The 14,871-nt window shown below is 42.7% G+C and overlaps 1 protein-coding gene across 4 annotated transcripts; it reads right to left on the bottom strand.

Annotated features, from left to right (window-relative positions):
- Positions 1 to 594: 594 nt before the first annotated feature.
- On the bottom strand, positions 595 to 4,906 carry LOC122319430 (lon protease 2-like). Of its 4 annotated transcripts, none has more exons than XR_006245081.1 (3): positions 3,973 to 4,906; positions 1,017 to 1,124; positions 595 to 811 (listed from the first exon to the last, which is right to left on the bottom strand). XR_006245081.1 is itself a non-coding variant. In XM_043137493.1 (2 exons), exon 1 carries the CDS (start codon positions 4,819 to 4,821, stop codon positions 3,979 to 3,981), a length of 843 nt encoding a protein of 280 aa, XP_042993427.1. In that variant the 5' UTR covers positions 4,822 to 4,906; the 3' UTR covers positions 595 to 811; positions 3,973 to 3,978. The 4 variants fall into 4 exon arrangements, 2 of the variants coding, with proteins under 2 accessions (XP_042993427.1, XP_042993428.1); XR_006245080.1 differs by having other exon boundaries at positions 1,017 to 1,098; XM_043137493.1 differs by lacking the exon at positions 1,017 to 1,124.
- Between the last annotated feature and the right edge of the window lie 9,965 nt (positions 4,907 to 14,871).

The raw sequence follows: 14,871 nt of genomic DNA, 5'->3' as shown, positions 1-14,871 counted from the left end.
TTTTCCCATTAATGACTTTCTCCAGTACAGCCTGAAATTTTTAAATAAGTTATCTAGCGACCAAAGTGATACTATTTTTAAACCACTTGAAACTTAATGCTATTTTTGGTCTTGATATATGTTGTCTTCAGCCATAATGTGACACACTCAGTGGTAGGATTGTTCATCCGGGTTTCGGACCGGATATCTGGGTATACCCGGCCCGAAATCCGGATCTCAAATCCGGGCCGGATTTCGGCCCGGATATACCCTGGTTGTGATCCGGTCCGAAACTCGAATGTATCCCGATTTTTACAACCCGGAAATCCGGGTTCCGGGATGAACCCGGTTTTTTTTTTTTTTTTTTTTAACATAGGCTATATTATTAGATTTTTATAAGTAAAAGATAATGGTGAAAAGCAATTTTTTTAATCTGAAGCCCATATTTTACTAATTTTTTTTCTTACAAAGCCTGCATATATATATATATATATATTTTCAAGAAGTCATCTTGAAAGCCATAATACTTATACATTGAAGATTATCTATAATAATAAAAATATATTAAAAATGAAAACCGAAATTTTATGTCAAAAACAAATATTCATCATGATATGCATGCAACACACAACACACTACATATTTCATTATTTTGTATTATGTACATTACATTACAAAATATAAAAATTACAAGATAAGAGTTACATATAAATAACACAGTCCTCCATCAATAGTTTAATCACACCAAAATAACAACTTCAAGTCTGTAGCCACCCAAACTGGAGACAACCACCATATTGAATTCCTAGTATATTCTCCATAGCCAACCAAACTGAAGAGAAGGAAGATATTTCAGCAGAGAAAAACACAATTTGTTTAAATAATTTGAAAAATTGAACTACTTTGGAAATATGCAAAAGATAGACTTGTTCTGTTGCATATTGAGCCCTTCAAAAGTAATGCCTTAACCAGCTCTTGGTGTTATCAAAACATATGCCTTAACCAGCCATATGTTTACCTGAAATGCTGTGAGTTACCTGTTCCACTGTGTGGTGGGCTTCTAAGATTTGCCATTAGCCTTTTATCTGCTCAAAACTTGAGAAGGAACCTGGGAATAGTCTACACCCATGCACATACATGCAAAACTGAGAAGTTGAAGAAATTTGTTTTGGATCAATACTTCCAACTCAGCAATCCATTAGAGGTCAAAATCTGAGCAAGTTGTTTTTCCCAGAGACTTGCAAGTAATCACGATTCTTTTAATTATTTGTACTCTCAATTTTTCCCTTGAACTAAAAGCAAGTTAGTATTTTTCATCAGATGTCATGGTAAAACTCTATTCTCCAGTTTGCTACTGTAGGAACTGATTATCATACAACTCTCATAATCTATATGTTCTATTTTTTATTTTATTTTTTTTGCTGCTACAGGTACTATTCCATGTATGGACATGTAGAGAAACTAGCAGAAGAGATAAAGAAAGGGGCTGCATCTGTTGAAGGTGTTGAAGCCAAATTATGGCAGGTAAGAATGTGCATTCCTTATAGCACCTTTGCATCGCATGCCCTGCCTTCTTATATTGAAAATTTAAATTTCATTTTCTAAGTGATGATACAAAAACACACCTAGAACACCTCCAGCAAATACATCTTGCCAATGGTGCCAATAGTCATTAACCAGTGAGATGCCAATGAGGGATGCAACAAGCAGCGGAAGGAAAACAATGCATAGTTTTGCCACATGCCCTCTGCGATCAAATACTTTAATCAAGTATAATGACAAAAAACCTAAACCCACAAAGGACCCTGCAGACAAAAATCCTAAATCATATCCAACGAGCATTTTATACACTGCTTTGATTTTGTTTAGATTGTAAGGAAACAGAAACCAAAATGACTCAGATCTAAACAAAATCTCTTCAAATCTATTGAGATTTGTTTAGATTGTAAGGAAAAAAATCAATAAAGAACAAGAACCAAACGAAAAAAAAAAAAACCCACTAAGATAGAAAAAGAGAAATCCCCAAACAAAACCCTAAAACTCCCATTTGGCAAATCACTAGATCTATCCAAGCACAAAGAGACCCAATTCACCAAATCACTAGATCTATCACATTTACATTCATTGTTCACAGATCAGGAGAGAGACTTACCAAGAGGGAGAGAGAGAGGGTTTTCTGCATCAGCACTAGAATGAAGACTCTCAGACCGCAGGATCCCAAGCTCAAGCTCGACGACAGAGAGATCGTGGTCACTGGTGGGGTAGTTGGGGAGTTAAGAATGAAGGAGATTATGGGGGCGGCTAGGGTTTCGTGTGTTAGAGAGAGAGAGAGAGAGAGAGATGACTTGGGAAGTTGGGAGACCGGGTCACGGGAGATGAGGCTTTAGACAGAGACGAGGTTTTTTGAAGATTTTATACAAACCCGGTTAACCGGGTTCTAAAACGGAACCCGGGTTTCATACCCGGGTCCGGACCAGATGTATCTGGTTTTGCAAATGCGGAGTCCGACCCGGACGTCATCCGGGCCGAAAACCCCAACCGAAAATCCGGTTTTCCAGGTTCTTGGCCGGGCCGGATAAAAACCGGCCCAGATGAACAACCCTACTCAGTGGACGTCAGCTCCGTTGTCCGCCACCCTACCCACCCCTTTTGGCCTCTGCCTGGTTGAGACTGGAATTCCATCCTAAGACGAAAGGTGTGTAGGAGGATGCCTACATGCAATTAGGTGTCGAGGGACGGACCCGAACTAGGTCGAAGCCCACCATATATCTAAATAAATAGATATATATTTAAAAAACAAACTTTCTTTTAAGAAAATGACATCAAAACTTGGCTAGTATATAAGGGAAAATACAAAACCCTAAATCACTTTCTCGCCTCTCATCTCTCTCCCTCTGTCGTTCCATTTTTACCTCCCATCTCTTTTCTTTTGTTCTTCACCTCCTCCACCCCAACCTTGCAGCAAGCAAATCTTCCACATCTTCTCCTCCTCCACTTTTTGTTCTTGAAGGTTGTGAGACACCTACAAGCTACAGCGAGGCCATGGTTCTGAGGCCACAAATGGATGTTGGTTTGAGAAGAGACCCATGGCAACATCGTGGTCTTGTCGAAGGAAAAAGTTGCGTTTGTTAAGATGGTTTTTTAATTTGTGTTTGTAACTTTGTGTATTTGTTGTTAGATGATAAATCTATGGATTTTATGGCTAGTTCGGTGGAGTTGGGTTAATTTTGAGTTTTGTTGTTATTTTTCAATGATGTGTGTGGGTAGTGGACGGGCGATCTTGAGGGCGCACTTGTCCATGGTGAGCAAGGCTGGGCCCAATGGGCCTAACTCTCCCCCACCCATGCGAGGGCAGGAACATGGTGGCCCCGTCTGGAGGGTGCGGGTAGTACTCTAATTTTGAATGATTTTATAAGTCATGCATTTAGTTAGAAATTTATTTATAATATATATATTAAAAATTGGCAACAGTATATATAATCTTGGAGTGCATTGTCTCTGAATTTTCTATTTGAAAAAAAGTTAAGACCACCATTAAAAAATATAGATTTTATATAGATTCTAAATTTACTCACTTTTTAAAAAAAAAGTACGTGAAAACTATTCACTTTAATAGTAATATCATTTGCCATTAGAAATAATAAAACTTAAAATAAAAAATAATATTTATTTGACTATCTATATCTAATGGTATGTTTAACATTCTCAACATTTCTCAACATACTCTACTATTATTCATTACTTTATTATTACTTTTTACATATTTTTTACTACTATTCAATATTCTATTATTATTTTTTACCTACTTTTTCACTACTATTTACAACATACCTCAATACTTCTCAACTCCCAAACCCAAGCTAAAACTACACTTCCCAAATCACCCATAAAACTTTTTTTTTTTTTTTTACAACTTTTTGCCTTTTGCTAAATCCTTCCTTGCAAGTTTGAAACCGGGTAAAGGGCAGTAAGTTGTAACCTTCAGTACAGTACCTCAGATTACGACGAGGGAAACGCGTCCTTAACCGCCGAGGCCGCCGTCAAGTAATTGAGCGTGTTCCTCAAGGTCTCTTTCTCCCTCTTCAGCCTCGCCGCGGTGTCCTCCAACTCAAGCAAGGCTTGCTGCTCCCTCGCAGCACCCTCGAAGGTGCTCCCAACGAAGAACGAAAACGGCGTCGGGAACAGGTTCCTCCGTAGGTCTATTGCCTCCTTCTCCGGCTTCCCGCCTAGCCGGTTCGACAGCCGAATCACGTCCTTCATGTGCGCCTCGACCCCGTTCGCCAGTGTCTCCAGATCCTCTTCCCCGTCCCCTGATGGCCGGTCCTCCAGCCACGTCACCTCTGCGACGAGGTAAGGCTTGGTGCGTACGAGGTTGGTCATTCGGAACCGCTCCTGGCCCTTGCAGATGAGGAAGAACCGGTCGTCGACGAGGCGCTCGTGTTTGACCACCTCTCCGACGCATCCGACGTCAGCAGTACCCGAAAACTCGTCGGAGTATATGACACCGAAGCGGAGATCGGTCTGGAGGAGAGTGTGCATCATCATACGGTACCGGAACTCGAAGATCTGTAGGGGTAGAATCCCGCCCGGGAACAGCACGAGCGGCAGGGGGAAAATAGGGAGCTCCACGACATCGTTTGATTTCGGAGGATTAGTGTGGTACTTCTCGGAGAAAGAGGAGGAGGAGCACCGGAGAGAGTTGCGGTTTCTGCGGAGGGAATGGGTTCTCTTAGAAAATACTGCAGGGATTGGACGTAGGGGAGAGGGAATAGCAGCTGGGTTTAAACTTAAAGCGGCTCTGTGAGAGAGCGACAAAGAGGGAATTAGTTGAAGAAAAGCCATTTCACTCTGGTTAGCTTGCCATTAACGCCGGCTTTGTGTACGAAAATATATTTATTTATTTCACTTTATTCATGCTTACGTTTTTAAACACTAACTCGTAAATAATAGATTTTATAATTTATACGTACACACGAAAAATTAATATTATATATTTATTCTTTTTAATTATTATCTTTTTAATCATTATAAATATTATAAATTTAGACCATAAAAAACTTTGGAACAAAACTTTCAAAAGGAGAAATAGAGGGTGTGGATAACATAGAAAGAGGGAAATGAAGAGCTGGGGATAATTGGATGTGATTTTGGATTTCCTCGTCGGGCTGTTGATGGAGATATACATGGACGTGTCGAAGTGTTTCCTAGCTACGTGACAAAAAGAAATTTGAAACTTCCATGCACTTACGTACGTCCATGTGGTGTGGTGGTGCCCGTTGTTTGCTACATCGTTTTCAGATTACAGACCAGCACACAGAGAGAGAGAGAGAGAGAGAGAGAGAGAGAGAGAGAGAGAGAGAGAGAGAGAGAGAGAGAGAGAGAGAGAGAGAGAGAGAGAGAGAGAGAGAGAGAGAGAGAGAGAGAGAGAGAGAGATTATTGGCCTCGGGGTTTTTTTTTATTTTATTTATTTATTTATTTATTTATTCAGATCGTTTGGGGTTTATACCTGTGGGGGGACTGGCCCTGGTGCCAGGCAACCCAACCCGAAACAACCCAGCAACCTAGAACCAAGGTGGGCGAAGGGGCTTTTGGGACCTGGGCTTCAATCTAGCTGAAAGCCCATTTCCAATTTGATGTCTCACCCCCCCTAAAGTCCTACTTATGTCGGTTTTCTAAGCGGGTTGCACCCACTGAAGGAAGGACAATATGCTTCTCCACGCCTAGGTGGGCAGGGGCACGTCGCATTTATTATTGACCCAATCACAAAAAATCAGGAACATGTTGCATTTATTATATGGCAGGGTATACCCTTACGTGACCACGACATGACAAGTCATTGCCGAGTCAGAGACAAGATAACTCTGACTCAGACATACCTTGGAATCCCACACATCTCCTAACTGATTGAGTTCAGGCCAGGTATAAAAGCCCCAGTCCTTTTACGAAAAAGGTTGGTTGATCCTTTTTACACATACGTGAAACACCTACTAACAAAACTATCGGAGGACTAACGGACTCCCCCGAGTCCATCCTCTGCACGTCTTGCAGGTACAAAGGGCGGGCCCGTGCAACTACAAGCCGCCAAACACGTCGTCAACAGTGGCACCATCTGTGAGATTCTTTTCTTTTCTCTAACAACGTGTGCTTCACATGCTGGCAATGACGCGGTCCCAAACTGCGCAGGAGGAAGAATGTGCGAACGACGTGATGAAGGCAAGGCTGGCGAAGATGGAAGAAATGATAAGGAAGCTTACTGAGGAAATGGGGGAACTACACAAGGAGAACACAGTGCTACGATGAACCAACGAAGAGTTGGGAAGGGAAGACGAGCCTAGTGGCAACGAGCACATAGAGTCACGTCGTGACCAAATGAGTGCGGCCGCAGACGAAGAAAGAAGACGGATACATTCGGAACTGCAAGAGCTAGGAGACAAGTACAAGGAGATAGCCAGGCGGGTCGAGACACCCTCAGCGGTCGAGCAGCTGCTGGGAAACACAAACTTGCCTTACAGCACTGAAGTCATGGCAGTTTCTCTACCACCGAAATTCAAAATTCCTTAGATGGAGCTGTACCACAAAACCAAGGACCCACTAGAACACCTGGACATGTTCGAGGCCCACATGAAGTTGCACAATTTTTCGGGGAAATAGCTTGCCGAGCCTTCCCATTGACACTGAAGGGCGGGGCCCAAACCTGGTTCGAATCCCTACCATCAGGGATGATAGGAAGCTTCGACGAGTTGGCTTGCCTATTTGTGACTCAGTTCTTAGCAAGCCCAAAAAGAGGCACCTGGTGGCGTATCTCCTGACAGTCAAGCAACGTGATAGCGAAAGCCAAAAATCCTACCTTGCACTTTTCAATAGGGAACGAATGACTACCGATGATCAAGACGAAAAGATCACCCTGACAACCCTCCTAGCGAGGATCTGGCCTAGAAACCCCTTCATAGCTGAGATAGCCTATTAGATCCCGATCACCCTGAGGGAATTCATGGATTGAGCAGATGGGTTCATTAATGTGGAGGATACATTAAAAGCACTAACAGGGCCACAATAATCCGAAGTGGAGGGGGCCTACCTAAGGGCAACCAAGCAGAAGGACAGTCGAGGGCGAGATAAGGGGAAGAAGGGGGCAGCGGAGTGGAAGAAAAAGGGAGAAACCTCGAGGCACTCGAGACCACAAGGCGCCCCTAGAATGCACGCCAACTTGACGGTAGAAGGAGAAAAGGAGATAAGCTTGCGAAGGGACTCAAGGCGAGAACCCAGAGGGTGCTCGTATTGTAGTCACCATATGACTGATAGACATAGTACCGAAGACTATTACACCCTTAATAGAATGAAGAGGATGGAAATGCAGGACCAAGGGTGACACTTTGAAGATTGCCGAGAGCTGCCTAGGAATGGCAATCAGAGGACACTACCAGGCAACCGGGCGGCTAACCCGGAAGTTCTAAGGAGCCCCAAGAGAACCAGAAGGCCGATTGGCGAGATCCACACAATCGCCAATGCGATACGAAGAAGTGTTCACGACCGGTCATGTTGCGCTCCGAATTCACAAGCTGGCCAGGGGAATCACCATAAGCTTCAACGAGAGGGATGAAGAAGAGATCCTCCACCCACATGATGACGTGTTGGTCCTAACCATGCAGGTCGCGGACTTCACCCTCAAGCGGATCCTGGTGGATAATGGGAGCTCGGTAGATATCATGTTTTGGGAAGCCTTCGTCAAGATGGGGATCAGATCGGATAGGTTACGTCAAGCTCTGATCCCTCTAAAAGGCTTTACCTGGCAATGTGGTCCAACCAATGGGGGTTATTACCTTATTAATTCTAGCTGGCAAGGCCCTGAGGACAGCGGCGACCATGGCGGACTTCTTGGTGGTCAAAGCCCCATCATCGTACAATGCGATAGTCGATCATCCCACGCTAAACAGCCTCAAGGCGATGACCTCCACATATCACCGCAAGATGAAGTTCTTCACATATTTAAGGGTGGGGGAGATCCGAGATGAATAGGTCCTAGCTCGAGAATGCTACACCCGCAAACTCAGGCATGAGGTGAAGACAATCACAAGTGCCGATGATGGAGGCAAGGGAGTTGAAGCCCTTCTCCCTCTCAACCTAACCGAATGGGATGAAGAGATCCGAGATGAGGAGGCCCTGTGTGAAGCCGAGCCAAATGAGCCCCTAGAGTTGGTCTCGGTTGACACCCAGAGGTCGGTGCGTACCATTCGAATGGGGACTCAACTGACCCTCGAATAAGGCAGCAATTGAAGCACCTCCCCGTTGAGCACCAGGGCATCTTCCCTTGGAGCCACAAAGATATGCCAGGAATAGACAATTCAGTCATCAAGCATCGACTGTGTGTAAACCTGGCGGCTCAGAAGATTAAGCAGAAACAGCAGAGTTTCGGTGCCAAGAAATACGCAACCATAGTAAAAGAAGTGGATTGACTCCTTACGGCAAGGCTCGTTCGCGAGGTACATTACCCAGAGTGGCTCTTGAATGTGGTCCTAGTGAAAAAAGCTAACGGGAAGTGGTGGATGTGCGTAGACTTCACCAACCTCAACAAAGCATGCCCAAAGGACAACTTTCCCCTGCCCTGCATCGATTTAATTGTGGATTCAACAGCAAGCACCCCCTCCTCGATTTTATGGATGCCTACTCTGGGTACAACCAGATCAAGATGAGCCCAAACAATGAAGAGAAGACAACGTTCGTTCCAGATCAGGGGCTATACTACAATAAAGCCATGTCGTTTGGTCTGAAGAATGCCGACGCTACCTATCAGCAGCTAGTCAATCGAATGTTCAAACAGCAGATCAGTCGAAAGATGGAAGTATATGTGGACAACCTGCTGGTGCAAAGCAAGAAGCTAGACTCACACTTGACGAACCTCCGTGGGGCTTTCTCGATCCTTCAGCGATACCAAATAAAACTCAATTCAACAAGTGTGCATTTGGGGTGGAGCCCAGAAAGTTTTTGAGGTTTATGGTCTCAGAGCCAGGCATCAAAGCCAATCTCGAGAAAGTCAAGGCCATAATAGGGATGCAATCTCCACGAAGTCCAAAGGTTGGTCGGCAGAGTGGCAGCCCTCAATTGCTTCATTGCTTGATCGACCGACAAGTGCCTATCTTTTTTCAAAGTCTTGAGAAAAGCTCAAGAGTGGGACAAGCGATGCGAAGAAGCCTTCTCCGACCTGAAGCGATATCTGACTCACCCCCTCTTCTCAGCCAAACCAGGCAGAGAGAAAATCTAAATGTATACCTGGTCGTGTCTCCGAATGCAGTCTCGGAGGTTCTGATTTGCGACACAGGGGAAGGATAAAGACCAGTCTACTACACGAGCAAGGCTTTACGAGGAGCCAAAGGCCGGTATGCTCGAATGGAGATGCTAGCATTTGCGTTGGTGGTCGTGGCTAGGAGACTAAGGCCATATTTTCAAGCTCACCCAATGAAGATTTCAAACAGAAAACAGACTAGCCCCTCAAGAAGGTCCTCTAGAAGCCAGACACCTTCGACCTGCTCGCCAAGTGGGCGATCGAACTTAACGAATTTGACATCAAGTAGTGCCCCCGTACCGCGATTAAAGCCCAAATACTGGTAGACTTCATCGCTGAGTTCACGGATTTTTACAAAAGAAGCCCCTACAACACCACTAGGGAGACCTTGGCAGATCTATGTAGACGGTTCATTGTGTCGGGTTGGTGGCAGAGTAGGGGTCCACATCATAACGAAATAGGGGGAGGAACACAATTATGCAGCACGTTCGCCTACAAGGCAACCAACAATGAGGTTGAGTACGAGGCGCTTTTGGTAGGAATGGCGGTGGCACGACTGTTAGGGGTGGAGGAACTAGACGTGAGGTCAGGTTTCCAAGTAGTCGTCAGCCAGGTGCTCGGGCAGTTTGTGGCAAAGGGGGATAGGCTGAAAAAATACATCCAACTCATCTACAATGAGCACGATCGCTTCCGGTACTTCCGAACCCAGAAGATTCCTAGGGCGAAAAATCAAAAGGCAGATCGACTAGCGAGAGCTACATCAGGACAGGACGAGTCCCAACTCTCGGAACAAACTAATGTCAAAACAATCGATACCTCATCAATCGGGATGGAGAAACTCGCCATCGCCCCGACATCCCCTCAATGGGCTGTAGACATCAGGGATTTATTTCAGGAGGATAAATTGCCCGACGACCCAGAGGAAGTGCTGAAAGTTAAGAACAGAGCTGCCTAGTTCACTATGATCAAGGGGATCCTCTCCAGGAGGGGATTCTCCTAGCCCTTTCTTCGGTGCTAGACTTCAGAAGAGGCCCAATACGTCCTAGCAGAGAATCACGAAGGCGCATGCTAGAGTTGCGCGGGGGGTAGGGTGCTGGTTGCAAAAGTGACTCGAGCTGGATACTACTGACTGCACCTTCTCAAAGATGCACAAGATTTTGTCAAAAAATGCCTGAAGTGCCAAGAACACGAGCCAGTACCACATCACCCCGTAGAAGAGTTAACATCGGTGACTGCCCTGTGGCCTTTTGTGCATTGGGGTCTTGATCTGATCGGCCCGTTCCAAATAGCCAGAGGATGAGCCAGGTTCGGAATCGTTAACTGGCTGATCAGATAAACAAATAGAGAATTGCATTAAATTAGCATGGACAAACAAGCATAGTTCGGAATTAGGTTACATCGTTTTCCTAGAAAGAAGAAAATTTAGCTCATGCTAGAATTGGAATTCAACATAAACGAATTCACCATAATTGTTCTGAGAAGATGGGAAGAAGAAAATAAACACTGAAAAATCCTCCTTGCAGCCTCAACTGGTCGTCAAAAGCTCAAGGGAACGATTCAACGCCTTTCTCCCGTCCGTGCTCGTGTATGAATCCAACGTACGTGCAATAAATTGGAATTCCGTCTCCAAAACAAATGATTTGAATCCCTCTAGTTATGTTTTTCTCTCCCAAAGAGTGTTCTCTAGTCAAAAAAATTTAGCAAGAAACCTCTCAGCCATGTCCTGCCAACTAACAATGCTTCCCGGTTGTAGAGATTGTAGCCAACCTCTAGCCTTGTCCCTCAAAGAGAAGGGAAACAATCTCAGTCTAATGGTGTCTTCAGTAACACCATTGATCTTCACAGTATCACAAATCTCCAAGAACATAGCCAGGTGAATATTGGGATCATCAAGTGGTGATCCACTGAATTGAGCCTGCTGCACCATGCTAATCAAAGCTGGTTTGAGCTCAAAGTTGTTGGCATTGATTGGCTGGCGCATTATGCTCGAGTAATTTCCATTCACAACTGGCCGTACATAGTCCTTCAAGGTGCGTGGTAGTACCTCACGATCTTCTTCAGCCATGACTAGTATCTTATTTCTTCTTAGTGATCTAAGAGTTCTTTCAATCTCCGGATCAACAGGAATAATGTCACGAGATCTAGTACGGCGCATCCAATGTCAAAAACACACCTGTAGAACAAATTAAAACAAAATTCTAAATTAAAACCAAGATTACTTTGTATCGATATTGACAAAAAGAATAAGAATAAACCAATCCCCGGCAACGGCGCCAAAAACTTGACCGGTGCAAAACTGCAAGTGCACAGTATCGTAGTCTTATAGTAAAGTAATAAGTAGAGTATCGTCCTCAGGGATTGGTACCTTACTCTTGCCAAATACCAAAATTTTACTAATCTCAATTTTATCTAGAGGAATCGCTAAGGTTTTTGTTGTTGCAAATAAACTTAGATCAACTCAAAGAGAAATAAGCAAAGAAAATAAAACTGACTTTCAAAGATCAAATTCAATGGGGAAGAAACCTTCTAGGAAATCGATTTCACCATAATTCTTCACTATGCTTTTCTCATCCAGCTAATTTAACTTAAACCTCTTTTGTCTATTAGCAAATCTCTAATTCATCCAAAAGCCTCTTTCGATAGTCAATTGGAAGTGATTCTAGTTTATCAATTCACACAAGAGTATGCAAATTAAATAATCAAGAACGCAATAAGACCAATGATTTAATTACTACACAGGTTCATACAAGTCTTTCGATCTCTATACTTACCTATGCTGAAATATCCAAGATCTACCCTATGATTCCCTCTTTCGATAGCAAATCACAAGATTAATAATCATCTAATCAATGGCCAGTTAATTAGAAGCATTAAACTCAGAATAAATCAGATAAACAAATAGAGAATTGCATTAAATTAGCATGGACAAACAAGCATAGTTCGGAATTAGGTTACATCGTTTTCCTAGAAAGAAGAAAATTTAGCTCATACTAGAATTGGAATTCAACATAAACGAATTCACCATAATTGTTCTGAGAAGATGGGAAGAAGAAAATAAACACTGAAAAATCCTCCTTGCAGCCTCAACTGGTCGTCAAAAGCTCAAGAGAACGATTCAACGCCTTTCTCCCGTCCGTGCTCGTGTATGAATCCAACGTACGTGCAATAAATTGGAATTCCGTCTCCAAAACAAATGATTTGAATCCCTCTAGTTATGTTTTTCTCTCCCAAAGAGTGTTCTCTAGTCAAAAACCGCAGCTCTAGAGTGAAGAATGGCCTTTTATATGGTCCCACGGCGGAAAACCTAAAACCTGTCAAAATACGATGTTCGCTCGAGCGGGATGTCGAGCGCGCGTCGAGCGTTCGACTCTGCCTGATTTCGCTCGAGCGTCCTATCGAGCGCACATCGAGCGTTCGACTCTGCCTGATTTCGCTCGAGCGGCCAATGTCTCCGCTCGAGCGATCTTCGTTTTTCAGCAACCTGCTCGAGCTCCCTGTCGAGCGGCAGTCGAGCGTTTGAATCTGCCTGAATTCGCTCGAGCGGCCAAGAGCCTCCGCTCGAGCGAACTTGTAAAATCTGCAATATGAAATTTTGCAAGCCATCAAATACCCCCAAACTTACAACTTTGTTTGTCCTCAAACAAAAAAAGAAAAACAAATGATAGTTTAGGCAATATCAACTCGACCCCAAAGAGAAGTATCATCATTCACCAAACTTTTATGAATTTAGATTTCATCTCTAGTATCTTACTCTTTTAACATCAAAGATAGCAAGAAAATCAATCAAAAATTTTGCAATTTGTCAAGCAAGAGTTAGGCGTTTATTTCAACCTAAAGCTAAGACCTTGAGTGGGTGTGTGATATAGTCAATTTAACCTCAAACCACCTGCAAACTCAGATAAAAGTAGAACAACCAAAATCAGAAGAATTCTCTTAAAACTTAACCCCATAAGTCCAATTTTCAGAAATCCTCTCCACTAATGTAGTCAACACCAAAATCAAAGATCAAAAGGTCTTTATTAAGGTTGTAATGATAGGCCACAGGGTGAGGGTTAAGAAAGAACTGGATATGGGAAATTAAATCAAACTGGGAAAATACTTAGTGAAAAGAACATTAAAAGAGAAACTCACATGATTCAAATCATAGCTCTTTCTTGGCAATATGCTCATACTTGTGGCATTAAAATTGCTGTAATCACTGATGTAATACCAACACTTCCCTTAACAAAATTTGAGGTAATTCACATTCCGCTTGGCGACTTCTTTTTCTTTTCTTTTCTTTTTCTTTTTCCTCTTCTTCTCTCTCTTTTTTTTTTTTTTTTTCAATCACTTCCTTTCTTCTTCTTCTTTTTCTTTGATCAAATAGAGCAAACATAATACGTTTCATCATGAAACCAATTTTCTCTTTTAAATGTAACTCTCCACCAAAGTATTTTCTCAAACTATCAACGGTAGATTCATTGTTTTTCAGGCTTAGAGCGGGCATGGTTTATGTAGTTTAAAGAATCAATAAAGGCTCATGAAGGCTCAAGGGGGTTGACTATGGAAACACACCATGTAATGATGGCATGACATTTAGGACGGCTGGGAAAGCTTTTTGGTTATGCCAAAGAAATGCCTAGATCATTTCTCTAATATTTGGTCTCAACTAGGATTTCGCCTCAAGGATCCATCAACGGATTCTAGAGCAAAGCAAAATCGAACCTCCCTCTTTCAATTAATTCAACTTCTTCTCTTCATAAGCAAAATGGAATAAGAGAAAAATGACTATGTGCTCAATTGTGTTCAAGGTCAAAGATTTAAACCAAAGTACCCACAAAACTTCACTTGACATAAAAGAAATTTTTGAAAATTTTTCTCAAAACCATCTTCAATCACAAATTTCAGAGTCATAGAGAATTCAATCTTACTCCAATGCATGCTTGGTAAGAGAATCAAACAACCCATCAACAACCCAAAACTTAGAAAACAAGAGGATCAAATAATTATAGGAGTTTACACCCCCAAACTTAAACTAAACAATGTCCTCATTGTGATGCAAAAGTAAAAAGGATTGAAGAAATAAAGGAACTTCCCTGGTTTCATGGTGAACCTTCCGAGGTTTAAAAATTTTCCAGCTCTTTATTCTTGCTAAATACCTGCATCAAAAATTAATTTATTAAAACTTAAATAAATAAAGATAATAAAATAAATGAAAGAAAGAAAGATAGATCTATGGGTTGCCTCCCATAAGCGCTTGTTTTAAAGTCTACAGCCAGACTTTTCAATCTTCATCAATCGGGATCTCCAAAAGGAATAAGAGTATAGTTCCTCTCCACTTCATTGCTAAGTGATGTATCCTGCTGCAAGGCTCGTTCTAGGTGATTGGCTGGTGCATCTTCTTTAAAGGGCTTTTCCACACCTTGCTTAATGACATCAACCCGGAAGCAAGTGCTTGGCTCTTCTGGAATTCTCATGGCTTGGTAAATTTTGAACAAAACCTCTTCCTTGTTCACTCTCAATGTTAACTCACCCTTTTGAACATCAATCAAAGCTCTTCCCGTAGCCAAGAATGGTCGCCCAAGAATTAGTGGGACTTCTTCATCTTCTTCCATGTCTAACACCACAAAAT

This window comes from Carya illinoinensis, chromosome 8 (assembly GCF_018687715.1).
Source record: "Carya illinoinensis cultivar Pawnee chromosome 8, C.illinoinensisPawnee_v1, whole genome shotgun sequence".
Lineage (NCBI taxonomy): Eukaryota > Viridiplantae > Streptophyta > Magnoliopsida > Fagales > Juglandaceae > Carya > Carya illinoinensis.
This window is presented reverse-complemented; position numbering and strand designations above follow the sequence as displayed.